The sequence below is a fragment of the Bombus affinis genome, chromosome 7 (genome assembly GCF_024516045.1).
Source record: "Bombus affinis isolate iyBomAffi1 chromosome 7, iyBomAffi1.2, whole genome shotgun sequence".
NCBI lineage: Eukaryota > Metazoa > Arthropoda > Insecta > Hymenoptera > Apidae > Bombus > Bombus affinis.
The window spans coordinates 14,493,584-14,508,713 of record NC_066350.1 but is presented as its reverse complement, the minus strand read 5'-3'; the positions used below and the strand labels follow the sequence as shown (position 1 = coordinate 14,508,713).

Below are 15,130 nucleotides of genomic sequence, written 5' to 3'. Positions count from 1 at the left end.
TGTCAATAGGTGATATTGACAAAATCCGCACTCACTTAGTTGCCAACCCAATATTTTCTTGAAAGATTACCATCTTTCTTACTCTTCTACTTTACGTAACAAAACAAATGATCTTAACGCTCTGATCTTCTTCTCGAATCTAACACCAGTATAACTTTCTAGGTTTAAAAATTTGTATATAATTGGACTTGGCGTAAGTTTAACGCTATAATTATCGGTATCATTCTTTCAGAATTTTCTTACTCGTGTATACTATCAGGCTGCGCAATAAATTCTATCAGTGATATTATTGATTCTCTGTTTTACTTGTTGAATCTGGTATCGGTATATTAGTTTTCATGATCGTGAACTTTTACATCATCGAACATGCAATTAACTAAATCCGACGCTACCAGCTTCTTCGATTCTTCGATCTTTCTTTAAACGAGAACAGAACAGAGTGCTCGACTCTTTCTTTTTATTTCCGTGCTGACTTAAAAGCACATCGTATAAAAAATATTCTTCGGCCCGAATTGCCGGCAAAGGGGAAGTAACCCCATAGAATCTCAATTAGTATTTGAACAAAAAGAGAATATACGCGAATTCGTCGATGCGTGGAATCATGTTGGAGAGCGCGGCTACCATCGCGAAGGATCTTTCAGAGGAAATGAGCCATCCACTGCTTTGTATCCATTCTCTTTTGTACCGCGGACATTTCGTTTCGAAATCGATGAGAAGAGGCGCGGTAAAGGGTTTCGAAAAATACGACGATACGTGCCGACAAAAAGACGTTTTATTCGATTCACAAAGAAGTCCCACATTGTTGGCTGTGCCACTCCAGGCGATGCCCGTGCACTCGACGTTGCTACGGTGTTTCGAGGTTCAAGGGATGCGCCAGAATCGGGCTGTACGTTGCCTCCTGTATTTACGGCTCGTTTTTCCGCGTTTCGACGCGTGGCGATTCGATACAAAGCCTATTGATGCTCACCCGCTGTACAATGTTACTCGTTAAATCTATTTATATATGAAGACATCGTTAATTCCTCGTCGTTTCCTGTTTCACGTTATACATAGAAAGGCATAGAAAATTAGCTGTAGAGGATGTTTCAACATTGGCGACGTTCGATGATCGATGAAATTTTATCGGGCAACGAGAAACAAGCGTTAATCAATAAAAGTTCGCGAACTTTCTCGCCAAGATATCGATATCTGTACAAAATGTTCAAAACATCAACGATACGTGCGATTCATACTTCGACGCCTTCAAATTGATATATTCCTGTGGATTAGATTAGCTTCTGCAACTTAAGCTTCTTATGCTAGGTTTTAGATACCAGCTTTGTATATCATTTTCAACATGAACGTATTGTACAGACGATTGGTTCTTCATGCAAAGATAAATTAAGAGCGCAGGATAAAGTTTGTTTCGTGCAAACTTTTGGCTGCATACGTATGCGCATTTACATGGCTCAGATAGTCGTTAATCGAATTTCTCTTTCTGCCTTTTCGGATCCAATAACTCGTAAAAATTGCGTGGCCAGATTTCGCAAAAAACAATAACCGTATCTTACAATTACACAATTGCACGTTGTTGGTTGGTTGGCATTCGGAAGAAATGCGGCTCTTATTGGCCAATTTACCAGCAATGTACAGTACTTAATTACATATCGAAGATTGATTTCTTTGAGAATCTTTTGTTGCAAAAATTTGCAACATTTGTTTTTGCGTAAGAAATTACCACTCCTCCTTACTTTCAAACCCTATATATAAAATCATTCTTCAACCGTCATTAAAATGACTTCCCAATCTTGAAACATCCTCTACGTTATTTTGTTCGGAACTCGGTTAGATTCGTGGCTACGGAACCAGACCTAGTTCCTAGCTATCGTCTTGTTCCTTCGTCGAGAAACTGTATCGCTTATCCTAAGTTAATACATTTCTAGTATATCGTTGTTCCGTGTTCATTCACTCGTCGTTTCGTTCGACCGTTTCATTGGCCGCCAGGATTCTCACCAAATCGTTCGAGGACTCGTCGACGTTCGTATAGGTGACCGTGTCCCGGTTCTTTCGCCTGATGTCCCAGTGACCGAGCGGTCGTCTCAACAGGAAAAAGCCCGTAGCCAAGACAATTGCCACGACCAATATAAAAATGCAGGCCCACAACACTGGATGTAACATCGTTGCATCGTCCTCGCATTCCAGCTCGTGACTTGGTATCTCGCTTAGCTGTCTATTGGAATGTTGTTCAGGAGTTCTGCACCTGTGACAGAGACGAAGCAGTTGTATTTTCTGTATAAACTCGATTCATCGAAACGAAATTTTAGACAATTTAAACGCGAGCTATTATTATAAGACGAGCTATATCGCGCGAATGAAAAATAATAGATAGAATGATTGACGAACTCCAATTATATCGATTGTTTATACTCTGATAAATTTAGATAAAGGAGGTTCCATCATAGTAAAGAAAAATATCTTTTGGGTTTCTTTGGGTCTTCTTACTGGGTTTTAAATATGTTAGGTGGATGAAGGAAAATAATTTTCCATATATGTGATAAGGTATCGAATATTATAGCAGACTATTAGCTTAAGTAGCATGTAAATGCGTTGAAAGATTAATAAAAAAATAATTTTAGTAGTAGCAGAGACATCTATACTAAATTCGAAAAAGCCTTTGTTATTTGCCGCTCGATGCTTCAATGCTATCGGCTGTTATTCGATGAAAAGTTTACGCAGAGTGTGCGGCAGATTTTACTTACTTAATTTGTCGACTAAGAGCCTTCGTAGCGTTTAACATATTTAGCCACTGCATTTTACAGTCGCAATGCCAAGGATTGTTCTCGAAGCTCAAAATCGGTGTTCTCTTTATTATCGACATGAGGTTGTAATCCAAGGTTCTCAGTCCGCAGTTGCTTACCGAGAGCCGTTGCAGTCGTGGTAGAAGACGATCGTTATATGGGATCATTTTTAAGGACGTTAATGTTCTCGAACCATCTAAAGACAGTATTTCTAAACTGGTCAAGTTTTCGAAATCATTAAGTAATAACTCTCGCAGATTTTGCATATTATTCAGTTTCAATTCTCGTAACCGAGGCAAATAAACGTCTCGTAATCGTGATATATGAGTGTTGGACAAGTCGAGCTCTTCTAGATTGACTGGTAGCGATGGAACCCTACTGATGGGATTCATCGATAAATCTAGGGTAGATAAGTTAGTTAGCGTTTTGAAAAACTCCGTGGAGAAATACGACGACGATACGTTGCTCAAATTCAAATATCGCAGCGCCTTTAAGTTCCAGAAAGCGTTTTCATGGATTCCGTCGTTGATCGGATTGTTGGCTAACGTAAGATATTCCAAAATCTAAAAGACACGAATCGTTTACAGTATGTTCATTTTTTAACTTGTATATTATAAGATAAGAGACAATTACTTTGAAATGCTCCAACATAGTTTCGTTAACGATAGATAGTTTATTCGACGAGAGATCGAGTATCTTGAGCTTCGGGATTCGATCGTTGAAGGCATTGTCGTCGATATATTCAAGTTTGTTATGGCTGACGTTTAATACTCGTAAATTATACTCGTCTTTGCAAAGGAAGAAAAACCTTTGAAGATGATTCTGCGACAGATCCAATATTTCCAAATTCGCGAGGTTAGTAGAACAGTCAAGGAAACTGTCAAATTCGTTCTTCCTTAGGATGAGATCGGTAACTTCTTGCAGATTAATCTGTGACTGAATCTTCATGAAAAAGTCTTCTTTCTTCAAACCACGCTCGGACAGATCCACCTGCGATGAGCAGAGAAAGAGAAATAAGATTTCAAAGAGACAATATTCCTGCATGAAGCGAGGAGAAAAATAAACGGAAAACTTCGACATTGTTCCTGCGTGTGTCATTCGCGCCAATTTTAAGAGATGCGAGGAAACAAATTTTGGCGCGTCGTTACGTCACAGTAAGTGCCATTACAATTTCAAAAATCGCGGCCTATCGTGATACGATGCAATGTAATACATAATCCTCTATACGTAATTATTTAAATTATCATCAAACGACCAGTAAAACCGTTATTGGCGCCACATACAAATATTATAACAACGAACAACGTACAATTCAAAATTCAAAATTACTACGTATCGTACACAATGAATAAGTAAAAAAGTTGTGTAAACAAGCGATTTGGGGAACGAAATTAAAAAGAAATGTCACCAAACGGCTCGCGAATCGTTATCAGATCAAGTGTCAAAACGTCGCGTGTATAGACCCACCAATTTCTTCGAGGTCGTGGAAGCGATTAAAACGAGGATTGTGATAGCCCTGAGCCACATTGTCCAGGTGGTGGATGAATATGTGGTACACAGATAGACGTGATGGAATTTTGATTTCGTTTAAATGGATCACGTCGGGACCGTCTAGTTTCAACTATGCCTCTCACACAACGATCCGATGGAATGGCAACGAATTCATCCGCGGCATACTCTGCTCATGATTACAGTGCCGAATTAAGAGGGGATCAGGAGGGGCCTCAACATCCTGATGCAGTTGCTTGACCGATTTCCCTCTTTTTCGCGCCGTATTTTATAAGCTTTATTGCTTTATGGAAATCTTTCGGCGATATTCGAACCACTTATACTTCATTATACTTTAGAATGTTATTTATTTGATTATTTTATTACTTTACTTGTACTTTAACTTTTAACTTTCTTACACAACTTATAAATGACTTAATTTTCTTCACATCATATAAATTATAAACTCGGCTTGCAATAAATTTAGTTGCAAATAAAAAAGAGTCAGGTCGATAATTACTACGAGATTAATCGATAATTATTACGAAAAACTTTCGAATTATTTAATTCTTCGTGGTAATTCTCAGTAATAATTTTTAGTTTGTTGCCAATGATAAAATATAAGTATCGTGTTCCTTAAAATTTGAATTCGGTCGAATCCTTCTCACGATATTATTACATCTATTAATATTTATACACTTTTCATTCGATGTTTCAGTCAAAATTTGCCATTGAGTTTCTTTTTGAATTTTCAATTTCTTTTCAATTTTTCTATCAAGTTTCCATGGTCACGTTTATTAAACTTGCACATCGCCGCCGGCGAACGTGAAATGTAAAAAAAATTCTTCAAATGTCCTTTCGAATGGATTCACGGGGCGCGCATCGTGTTAATCCGTTCTCGAACAGTTCAGAATCCGAAAGGCTAACGCACCACTTTTTCGATAAAGCGAGATTACGTCCCCGATCCGCTCTTATGGTCTGGCCTGCGTTTGCTTTTTTCTTCCCATTAATCGCGTGTTTTTTCAATTAATTTATATTCGCACTACGATATCGCGCGACAAAACTTATTGCCATTAAACGCGGGGCAATTAAAAGAAAAAATATCGGATGGAGGTAGAGAAAAGAAACAGGAATGGTTGGCATATGACGATGCACCATTAATATCATTGTACTCGAATGCACGACTAATTATTAGACAGTCGACGGAAACGTTGAAGCATATCTGGTTAACTCCCAACGTCGCGATAAAGTTGGCTCCACCAAGCATGTAGGCTACGATAATACGTAGCGCTATAGTTTTATTGCAATTAATATAAAGTTGAATGCTTTTTGTTTCATGCCTGTGATACGACTCATCTTTTGGTGATTTTTACTTTTTCTTTTTCTCCTTCCAATTTTAAATCTTATATCTGCAATGTACATTTTTTTTTCATCTTGAGAGTGTGATACTAAAGACGGATAAGATAAGATTCAATATCTCTTTTACTAGGGTATTACAAATTGTTGTAATTAGAGACATATGTAATACCACTTAATGGGTTGATTTGTCAGAGATTGTACGTTTAGACCATCGTGTCTTTTATTTTACTTAAGTATCAACTTTAAATATATTATGTAAGATGATCGAGTTAGAATTTTAATCGTTGAAAAGTTAATACAGTTTATTAGGGAAGTCTGGCGTACGACGAACGTACAGATATTGGCTATCGATTGGAAAATCTATCTTGGAAAATCAATTATGTAAATATAATATAAATGAAACAGTTTGTCGAGATTCGGGCATATCTTATATAGTATTCGCGCCAGCGATGAATTATTGCCGTCAAGATGTATGATATACGTATATATAACAACAAATACTTTAATATTTTCGACGCGTGTACAATAACAGTGGCAAGAGGGTCGTTCACTTTTTTGGAGTTTGAGGTGTACTTGTCGCTTTGAACACCAATGGATTCGATACTCTGAATATGCTCGGTAACATTGTAGCTAGGGTACCAAATACTTCCTCTGACATTCCCTAGAAAATACAAATATTTGATAAAAAAGTTGTTAATTAGATAGAACTATCATTTGTTGTATTGCATCTTTTGGATCCAAATTAAATCACCTTTGGTACTAGAAATTGCAGATTCTTCAATTCAGCACCACCCCAAGATGCCATTTCTATCATGAACCCTTTTACACATTTGAAAACTAATTCTGCTCTCTTTGTACACCACGCAACAGTCATATCCTAGAATAATAAAATAAGATTTATAATTTAATATTATTAATCATTTACTATAATTAGATAATATTTCTCAAATAATATCTCTCAATTAGATAATATACTCAATAAAGTATTAGTACAGAGATTATTTTGTTTAAGTGAAATATACCTCCGACATTTCATGAACAAGAAGTATTGGAATAGTTAGTGTGGTTACATCGTTGCAACAAGCAGTTTTTAAAATATTTCGTAATCCTAAAATGGCCGGGTGCCTCGAATTGATATCGCCTGCAAATTAAGTAAAACTCTTATCAACATGAAGCATCTGTAGCGAAATAAATACATATTTATTACTCACCAGATCGCAATGAATCATTTACTACCATGTGGAAAATTACATGAACTTGTGCTAAATTTGAATGCCTCGTAATATAAACATCGCCTGTCTGTAAACTTTTGCTGCCCGTTGATCTTTTTGTCTGCAGAAAAAAGATGCATTTAGACTAAATTGGATGAGATATCAATATCTAATTTCTTTTTAGTTTACTTTTACGTACTTGTGAATCGTTTCCTTCTTTGTGATGCGCTTGCCTCCAGGCAACAGCATCCTTCACATCCTCTCGTATTTTTTCTAGTTGTTCATCGATTGGTGGGAAATGAAACTCTGTCGTTAATTGACATATTGAACATAATTCTAAAAGAAAATTTAATTGTTAATAAGATATGTATAATCGAACAATAGCACTTGTTAATTTAGTGCTCAACAAAATAACGTGATACCTTTGGTTATTCCCGAATAACTTCCTAAATGATTGTCGCTCAACAATACTAATCCACACAAATCATTAGAATATAATCCAAGAGCAGTCTGTAGTCTTTGAGGCGTTGGATCCATTCTATTTTAAAAGAAACGAAATGCTTTTTTTCAAACTGAATTTAAATACAAGGTAATCGTAGTGTCTCTTTTTTGTTTCTGTTTTTTCTAATTTACCAACCCAGACTCGCTCTTTTTTGTTCTACAAAAATCTAAAACATCGCCTGTCAGTATACGTATATTGTGCATCTGTTTCATCTGGGAACCCAAATGTATAGTGAAACTTTCTTCCAAGATAGGATATTCAGCCGTGTTCTTCTCTTCGCTGTGAACAAAATTGTCTAACGCCGGTCGTATCGGTGGCATCGTCAGAATTGGAGAACCCCTAAATAGTCATATAATCTATAACTACCAAACCCATATCGCATGTCTATTTGTTAAATTTATATATATACGTACACTGGAGTCGGCAACATGTTAGTCTGCTGCTCTTCGAGTAACCTCATGATCCAGTTACGATATTGTCGCCTTTGTTCTAATTTCAGTGCGTCAACTCTTGATCCCCAGTGACCTTGCAATAAACTTTGTTCCTCAAAATGTCGTCCCGCCATTTCGTTTATAGATTTTTCGGTAGAGCCAGCTTCGAGAGCTTCTACAGCGACTCGCATCTCTTCAGTCTGCCTAAAATTCATTTTTCTGATGTTTCTCTGTTCTTTTCTTTTTTTCATGCATTCATGGAATAAACACGAGTTATTTGAGTTTAAAAATCAATATTGGATCATTTGTATTTGTACAATTACAGGTCAAAACAAAAGTATTAAAATGTCAGAAAATTTTAATTGGAGCTCTACTTTTATTTATGTTAGATAGAGATGAGTTAAGTGCATTTCAGTTTTTTTATATTCTGTAAATGACATTCGTGCATATCACTATCATCATAATCAAAAGATATAGTCCGGAAATAGGGAGCATAGAGTGCAAGGTTCAATTATAAAAAAATTACTGTTGACTTATATTGAAGCTGTTAATAATCTACATGAAAGGTCAATGCAAGTGATAATTTATATTACATGAACTGCTGTGTGTAATATAAATAGATATTAGTATATGAATCTGGTCTTTATCTTGTAGCGTAATATATAAACAGAAGAACGTAAAAAATAATATGTACAAAGCATTCTGTACAACATAATACAATATTGCTACTAACTTTTGAGTAAGTTGTTCATACTGGGAATCCCTCATCTGAATAACTTCAGTTACTTCTCTTCCATGTTTATGTTCCGCTTGAAGGATAGGCTCTAATGATGGAGAGTGTACCAATCTATGATATGCAACAGCAAACAATTCTTCATCCGTTGTTCCAATAGGATCAGCATATTCTACTGTTTTTTGTTTATAGATCTTTTCCCAGTTTCTTATAATATCTTCAATATCTAAGGTCCCAGATTTTGCATTTTCAAGAGCCTTTTCTGCTTTCTCATCATAAAATTCTAATGTTAATGTTTTAATAGTATGCTCCAATGATTCCAATAGGTCTAGTTCCACATAGCATGGCAATTTAAAAGATGACATTATACGGTGCATAAGTTCCTTGACATTTCCACGATAAGGTATCTTTAATGGAACCTCCAATACATATTCTTGGTTTGTAGTACATGTTGGAAATTTATATATAAATGTTTTCTCTACATACTCATCCTCAGGCATATTCATATCTTCTAGAATAGTTTTTCATTATACTTTACAGCCCAGATATTTATTTTCTAAAGAAAGAAAGATACAGAGAAAGAAATCGTTAGTTAGTTTTTATAAAAGAAATTATGCAAAAAAAAAATTAACTTAATTTAACATTTAACTCTTAAAATATTAGGAATAATAAAGAGGAAGGTCAGCTTATTTCTCTGTAGTTAATAATGTTTTGCAGTGATCTGCTTTCACAATATTCCGGTCATAAGGTCAACGATAAGTTATAGAAACACCTCTGATTGCACCTCTTATCTATAATATATTAAAAACAATTATTTTCATGTATTAATTGTAATGACTTTAGATTTGGCTTTCAGATAAACTTGTTATCAAACGCATATAAATCCGAGATTACTCTTATAAAAAAGTCAATTAAAAACATGCAACAAGTAATTTTAATGCAATTAAAAATGTTTATAATGAAATTCGATATCAAGCATTTTTAAGTGTATTTTGTACACTGTGTCATGTGCAATTTTTTGAAATAAATATGTTTTTCAACTTTTATTACCGACTTATGAGGGCGCTAGTAGAAAGGTGTTTGGTTTGTTTATAAATAATTATTTCGATGAATGTACTATTGAGTAATGATTTAAAACTCTAGCAACATTTATTTTAGATTTCCATGGAATGTAAATGCTTTTAAAAATATATGTAAAACAGCAGATATCATATTAAATTGGTATATTTGCTACATTTCCCTACTTATGACTACTAATCTAAACCTTGAAAATTATACTTGCAAGATGTTTACATTTTCGAAGCTAGCTAGTCTTGCCTTGTCAAGCGTGTTGTCACGTGGAAAGCTTGTTTCTGTTTTGTTTCAAGTAAAACATTCTAAACGAACAAACGAAACACACACATAACAGTCGTAGAAACCATTTAACGCCCTCCAATCATTTGATCATCAGTTCGACCAACCTAAATATTATATATATCGTTTAAGTATGTATGGAATATGTTATTTATTGCGTTATATTTCGAACGTATAGTGTTAACAAAGAAAATTTTGTTGGGTAAATCAATTACATCAAGTATTATAATATATTGAGTAATGAATGATTGTCGCCTGTTCCTATTATTTGAATTAATATATCGTTACGTTGGCTGCATTGTACGAGACGTAAACGTCGGCGAAATTTTAGATCGTGATTTTGGCGGTAGTAGATTTTCAAGTATTAAATCACGTTTTTGAACATGGTTGGAGACAAAAGCCAAAATGTAGAACTAACAGACCATGAAGCTGAATTATACGATAGACAAATTCGATTATGGGGTTTAGAATCACAGAAACGGCAAGTAAAATACAACCTAACCTAAAATTTCTGAAGTTTCAAAATACAATATAAGTTATTGTTTTATACAATTAACTAAGAAATACATTAGCAATATATACTTAATTACCGGGATATGAACATTCGATTTATATGTGTTTTTGAGTTGATGTGTAATATTAAACAATTATAGGTTACGAGAGGCGAAAATTTTATTAATAGGCCTAAATGGATATGGAGCAGAAATAGCAAAAAACATCATTTTAGCAGGTGTTAAAGCAATTACATTTTTGGATCATAGAAATGTAACAGTCGAGGACCGGTGCTCACAATTTTTAGCACCTAGAGAATTACTTGGAAAAAATGTAGGTAAACAACTTCAGATATACAGGAAGGTATATTATTTATATGAAAATCATGTTCATAGAGGGCTGAAGCATCTGTGCAGAGAGCACAAAGTCTGAACCCTATGGTTAACGTAGAAGCAGATACATCTAATGTAGACGATAAACCAGATAAGTATTTTAGCAAATTTAATGTAGTCTGTGCAACACAGTGTACTATAACGCAAATAAAGAGGATTAACGAGGCATGTAGAAAACATAATACTAAGTTCTTTAGTGGAGATGTATGGGGATCGCTAGGTTATACTTTTGCCGATTTAATGACTCATGAATATGCAGAGTAAGTAGATTTCTAAATCAGGTTTCTGGAAATGTTTTTATTAATGTATGTAAGTTATTAAAAGCAAGAGTTATTTTATTTCACAGAGATGTAGTACAAACAAAGAAAATACAAATCTTGGAAAGCGATGAACCTATGCAAAAGGACAAATTTGAAAATATTGTTGTAACTGAAAGACATGTGGACACTTTTGTACCTTTTAAATCAATTTTAAATATTACAAAATCTTCTCTTCCTAAAGATTCAGAAATATATTATATGATACTAAGTAAGTGTTTTGGAAAAAGTAAGTAGTATAATAGTAAGGACACTTTTACATTATCTATTCTTATTTTAGTAATGCTCAATTATCGTGAAAAGTATGGCAAAGATCCATTGCCCAGTGAAAGAGGTTCTGAAGATTTTGCGGCTGAAGCTGCAGCAATTATTAAAAAGTACGATCTTGAGGATAAAATAAATCATTTAGTCGAGTATGTATTAGAAAAATTGTTATATTTAAAAAGTTTAACGTTTAATCTATTAAAAGCTATATAGTAAAATTTATTATTGATTCAGGGGTGATTTATACGCACAAATTAGTCCAGTGTGTGCCATTGTTGGAGGTATTATGGGTCAAGAAATAATTAAGACAGTTTCACAAAAAGGTACACCACATAATAATTTGTTTGTTTTTAATCCAGATACATTGTGTGGAAAGATTTTAAGATTAGGTCAGTCATAATAATTTTGTAGGGTGGTATGTTCTAAGTGCTTCTTTGTATTACTAACTATTTCATAATTTCCTATCCCATGTTTTATTTCGTAAGAATGAAATAAATTTGCTAAAAAATAAAGAAAGATACTATTGTGTTACAGCTATGTTCCTTTATGCTTTATTCTTCTTTAATGAGAAGTTAGAATCCACAAATAATACAATATAGCGTGTAATCACATTATCATAAAATGTCAGTAATTCTTTATACATTTATTTCAGGAAAGAATATTTTTCGAGGCTTTCCTGGCATATGTTTTTGATTTAGGATTTCTTTCACTTCGAATTACATTACACTTCTTATATCTCGCTTCAAAACCGAAAAGAACATATCGCTCGAGTTTTGGAGCTGTAGTTGCGAATTGCCGAGGTTTCCAATGTATATATTAAATATATGTTGCATTTCCATGTTCTTCATTTCGTGGCATATAAAAGTCAAATGCATACGTAAATGTAGTTTATAACAGCCCGCACGGGTTCTAAGATATTTTTGTTCAACGTGTACAATCCTCGGAAACGAAGGGGTCGTCGCGTGTACGTGGAAATATGACTCACTTTCCCGGCTTCCGCCGGGGCAATTTGTGACCCGCTTTGCGGATTTTTTTCGTGTCCTTTCGCGTGGAAAACGCGGTGGGAAACGTGAAATGGAAATTGAAAAATTGGAAAAGGGGGAGTCGAGTTGGAGCACGGCTCGTTATGCTTTATCGGCTCGCTCGATATTACCTTCGTTGCCGCGACAATCTCTTTTTATGCTTCGACATTATTTAAAACGTTGTACCCTTTCGTGCAATCTCCCTGATGAAATCCCATCACTTTTCAATGTCCAAGTTTAATCGACTTTACCCTACGAGAATTTCAACAAAAGTCTCTAAATATATACAATATACAGGGCATTTCAAAGCGTAGAATCGATTGTATGTATTGATTGAGGTTTACTTTCCAAGTTATTTAGTTCTGCGGGCATCTTTTACCTATTTCACCTTCTTTTACGTTATTCATATCCATCCATATTCATTTTTTTTTTCATAGATACTTTTAATTTTCATTGCTATCTCTATTCTAGCGATGGTAATCAAATACCGTACCGTGTTAGATATTTGATATTTATTTTACCCTAACACCATAAAAGATGTAATAAACACGAACAGCGACACCAAGGTCTGATAAGTACGAAGACGGAGCACGTCTCCATTATTTATACCCGTCTATTTATTTCTCTCGTACACTGTCTCAACTTTCATAATTACCTTTTTCTTGATGAGTGTAATCAGATATTTTACTATATTATCTAACTCAATCCGAAGAGATTTAATAAACAGAACAACGACACGAAATCTGATAGGTATAGACAAGTTATCCAACATGAAATTATTTAATTACGCGATGATCCTGCGCCAAGCAATTGCTTTCGCGCGAAGTATCATACCTTGCTTCCTTGTCCTCGCGTATCAGCTTCGTACGTATGTGCTTGAGAATCGATTCGTTTTTCACCGAAGAACTATGACGTATCGTCTTTTCCCATGTACACGATGTCGCGTGTCCCAATGATCATCGCGAACGATCGTACATAAACGCGAGGAATTAGTTTGTCAAATGTTCCTCGTGTATATCCTTCTCCTTCTCCTCCTCCTCCTCCTCCTCGATTACAGGTACTTACAGGCGTGTGCAATCGGGTTCCTTAACGATGCGTGCACGTGCTTTCACGGCTGTCGAATTATCTTTCACGAGGCGCTTTCACTCGCGTGTCTCCTGCTCGTTGAAAAACCATTAACTCAGCCGAAACTCGTATACGAACTGGTCACCCTTGCTTCCCTTAATTCGCGTTGGTACGCTCCTTCGCGTTCGCTCTGCTGGTCCAGACTAGGTTGAACCGTTACGTGACTGATGCGCCGTCACATGTCCGCGAGCGCGACCAATTGTGTTGACTGGTGATTTATAAATTTAATAGTCCATCGTCATTCTGCCGGAAAAGAGTCTGTCTCGGTCTCGAGAATCTTGCTTGGGCGACAGATAAAAAGTTTCGTCGTTGCGAATGGACGGAGATTGTTCGAATCTCTGGGCAGTGAATTCATTTCCGTTAGTAAACGTAATTTCTGGGTTTGGAGTTTAGATTGTTATTACTAAATTGCGGAATCTATCAGTGTGTAAAGGGTATTTGTAGAGGATTATTCTTTATAATATACTTTTTAACCGAACAAGTTTGCAGAGGGTGGTTTAGGTTCTAAGGAATTATCAAACTGATTAATTTGCGAAGTGTAGTTTATAGAGCGCAGTTCTGAGTGGAAAAATTCCAAAATTCATTAATTTATAGAGCACAGCGTATAGAATTTACGGATACGGTTCCTAAATGAAAATATTTTAGAACTCATCACTTTGCAGAGGCCAATTACATATATAAAATTATCATATATATCGTCAAATATATAAAATTTATCTGATTGTTAAATATATCTAATACGTTAAATATCGTTTTATATAAAAATCTTGCGATTAATTAATATGTATGCAGCTCGTGGGATTCGATTTTAATTAAAAAGAAATCCTGCAATCGACTAGTTTGTAAACGGCAATTCATAGAGTTTACGCTACTTTAGCGAAACAAATCCTGAAATTCTTTGCTTACCATTGTAAAGCTTTTTTTTAAATGAAAAATGTCGTGCAATTAACCAGTTCGTAGATGGCAGTTTAAAGACCTTATGGGCCGTTTGTTTGACGTTTTGGTACGAAATCGTATAGCTACTGTACCTGTTATCGATGCAATGGTACGGTTTTATCGCGAGAACATTCGCCAGGTTGGCGTATCAGCAACGTGGAAATGCTCACGGTAGTTCTGAAATATGATCGACCCGCGCAACAATTTACTCGCGATATTATCTCACGGCAAATAGGCTAGAAGACGTAGAGGTACTTCCCGTGAGTCAGGTAAGGAATTTACCAAGACTACTGTCACGGCTGCCGCGCGTACATTCATTGAATCAATACGACACGTACGCCTCTAGGAATGTTAAATGACTGCGGAGGAGCAAACGTAGAGGAACGCGTGTTTCATTTCCAGCGATATGCTCGTTTGAGCGTTCCACCAAATTGCTCGTTAAAACGAAATTATCGTCACGCAAACGCGTATGAATGATTTTATTCTCGAAAACATAACTTTGCAATTTTCAGTTTACGATTTCGTGTGTTATGGCTCCTACATATTTTTCATTTCTCTGTTTCTTACACGAGTGTGTCATGATTATTCATTCTCACGTTCCTCGTGTGGAAGAATCATGCAAAAATTAAAAAATCGAAACAGAAACACACACCTGCCGAAGCAATAACGTTACTTGGACAATTGGATCGATGCAACGTATGCGTCAGTAGCAGCGAATATGTAAATTA

The 15,130-nt window shown here is 35.4% G+C and overlaps 3 protein-coding genes across 8 annotated transcripts; 1 reads left to right on the top strand and 2 right to left on the bottom strand.

The window, feature by feature from the left end:
- Positions 1-754: 754 nt before the first annotated feature.
- LOC126918709 (toll-like receptor 4) lies at positions 755-4,388 on the bottom strand. 2 transcript variants are annotated; one of them, XM_050726926.1, is made up of 4 exons: positions 4,245-4,388; positions 3,411-3,767; positions 2,739-3,340; positions 755-2,239 (listed from the first exon to the last, which is right to left on the bottom strand). In XM_050726926.1, the coding sequence occupies exons 1-4, from the start codon at positions 4,302-4,304 to the stop codon at positions 1,945-1,947; spliced, it is 1,314 nt and encodes a 437-aa protein (XP_050582883.1). In that variant the 5' UTR covers positions 4,305-4,388; the 3' UTR covers positions 755-1,944. The 2 variants fall into 2 exon arrangements, with proteins under 2 accessions (XP_050582883.1, XP_050582882.1); XM_050726925.1 differs by lacking the exon at positions 4,245-4,388 and having other exon boundaries at positions 3,411-3,875.
- A 1,520-nt stretch (positions 4,389-5,908) lies between these two features.
- LOC126918707 (protein C12orf4 homolog) lies at positions 5,909-13,636 on the bottom strand. 5 transcript variants are annotated; one of them, XM_050726920.1, is made up of 10 exons: positions 13,176-13,636; positions 8,502-9,057; positions 7,751-7,972; positions 7,473-7,676; positions 7,258-7,373; positions 7,035-7,171; positions 6,836-6,956; positions 6,647-6,765; positions 6,376-6,501; positions 5,909-6,285 (listed from the first exon to the last, which is right to left on the bottom strand). In XM_050726920.1, exons 2-10 carry the CDS (start codon positions 9,005-9,007, stop codon positions 6,172-6,174), a joined length of 1,665 nt encoding a protein of 554 aa, XP_050582877.1. In that variant the 5' UTR covers positions 9,008-9,057; positions 13,176-13,636; the 3' UTR covers positions 5,909-6,171. The 5 variants fall into 5 exon arrangements, with proteins under 5 accessions (XP_050582877.1, XP_050582880.1, XP_050582878.1 ...); XM_050726923.1 differs by having other exon boundaries at positions 13,407-13,636; XM_050726921.1 differs by lacking the exon at positions 13,176-13,636 and adding an exon at positions 9,784-9,961.
- LOC126918710 (SUMO-activating enzyme subunit 1) lies at positions 9,993-11,856 on the top strand. The gene is made up of 6 exons (XM_050726928.1): positions 9,993-10,335; positions 10,508-10,679; positions 10,742-10,998; positions 11,085-11,266; positions 11,336-11,468; positions 11,554-11,856. Exons 1-6 carry the CDS (start codon positions 10,238-10,240, stop codon positions 11,717-11,719), a joined length of 1,008 nt encoding a protein of 335 aa, XP_050582885.1. The 5' UTR covers positions 9,993-10,237; the 3' UTR covers positions 11,720-11,856.
- Positions 13,637-15,130: the final 1,494 nt, after the last annotated feature.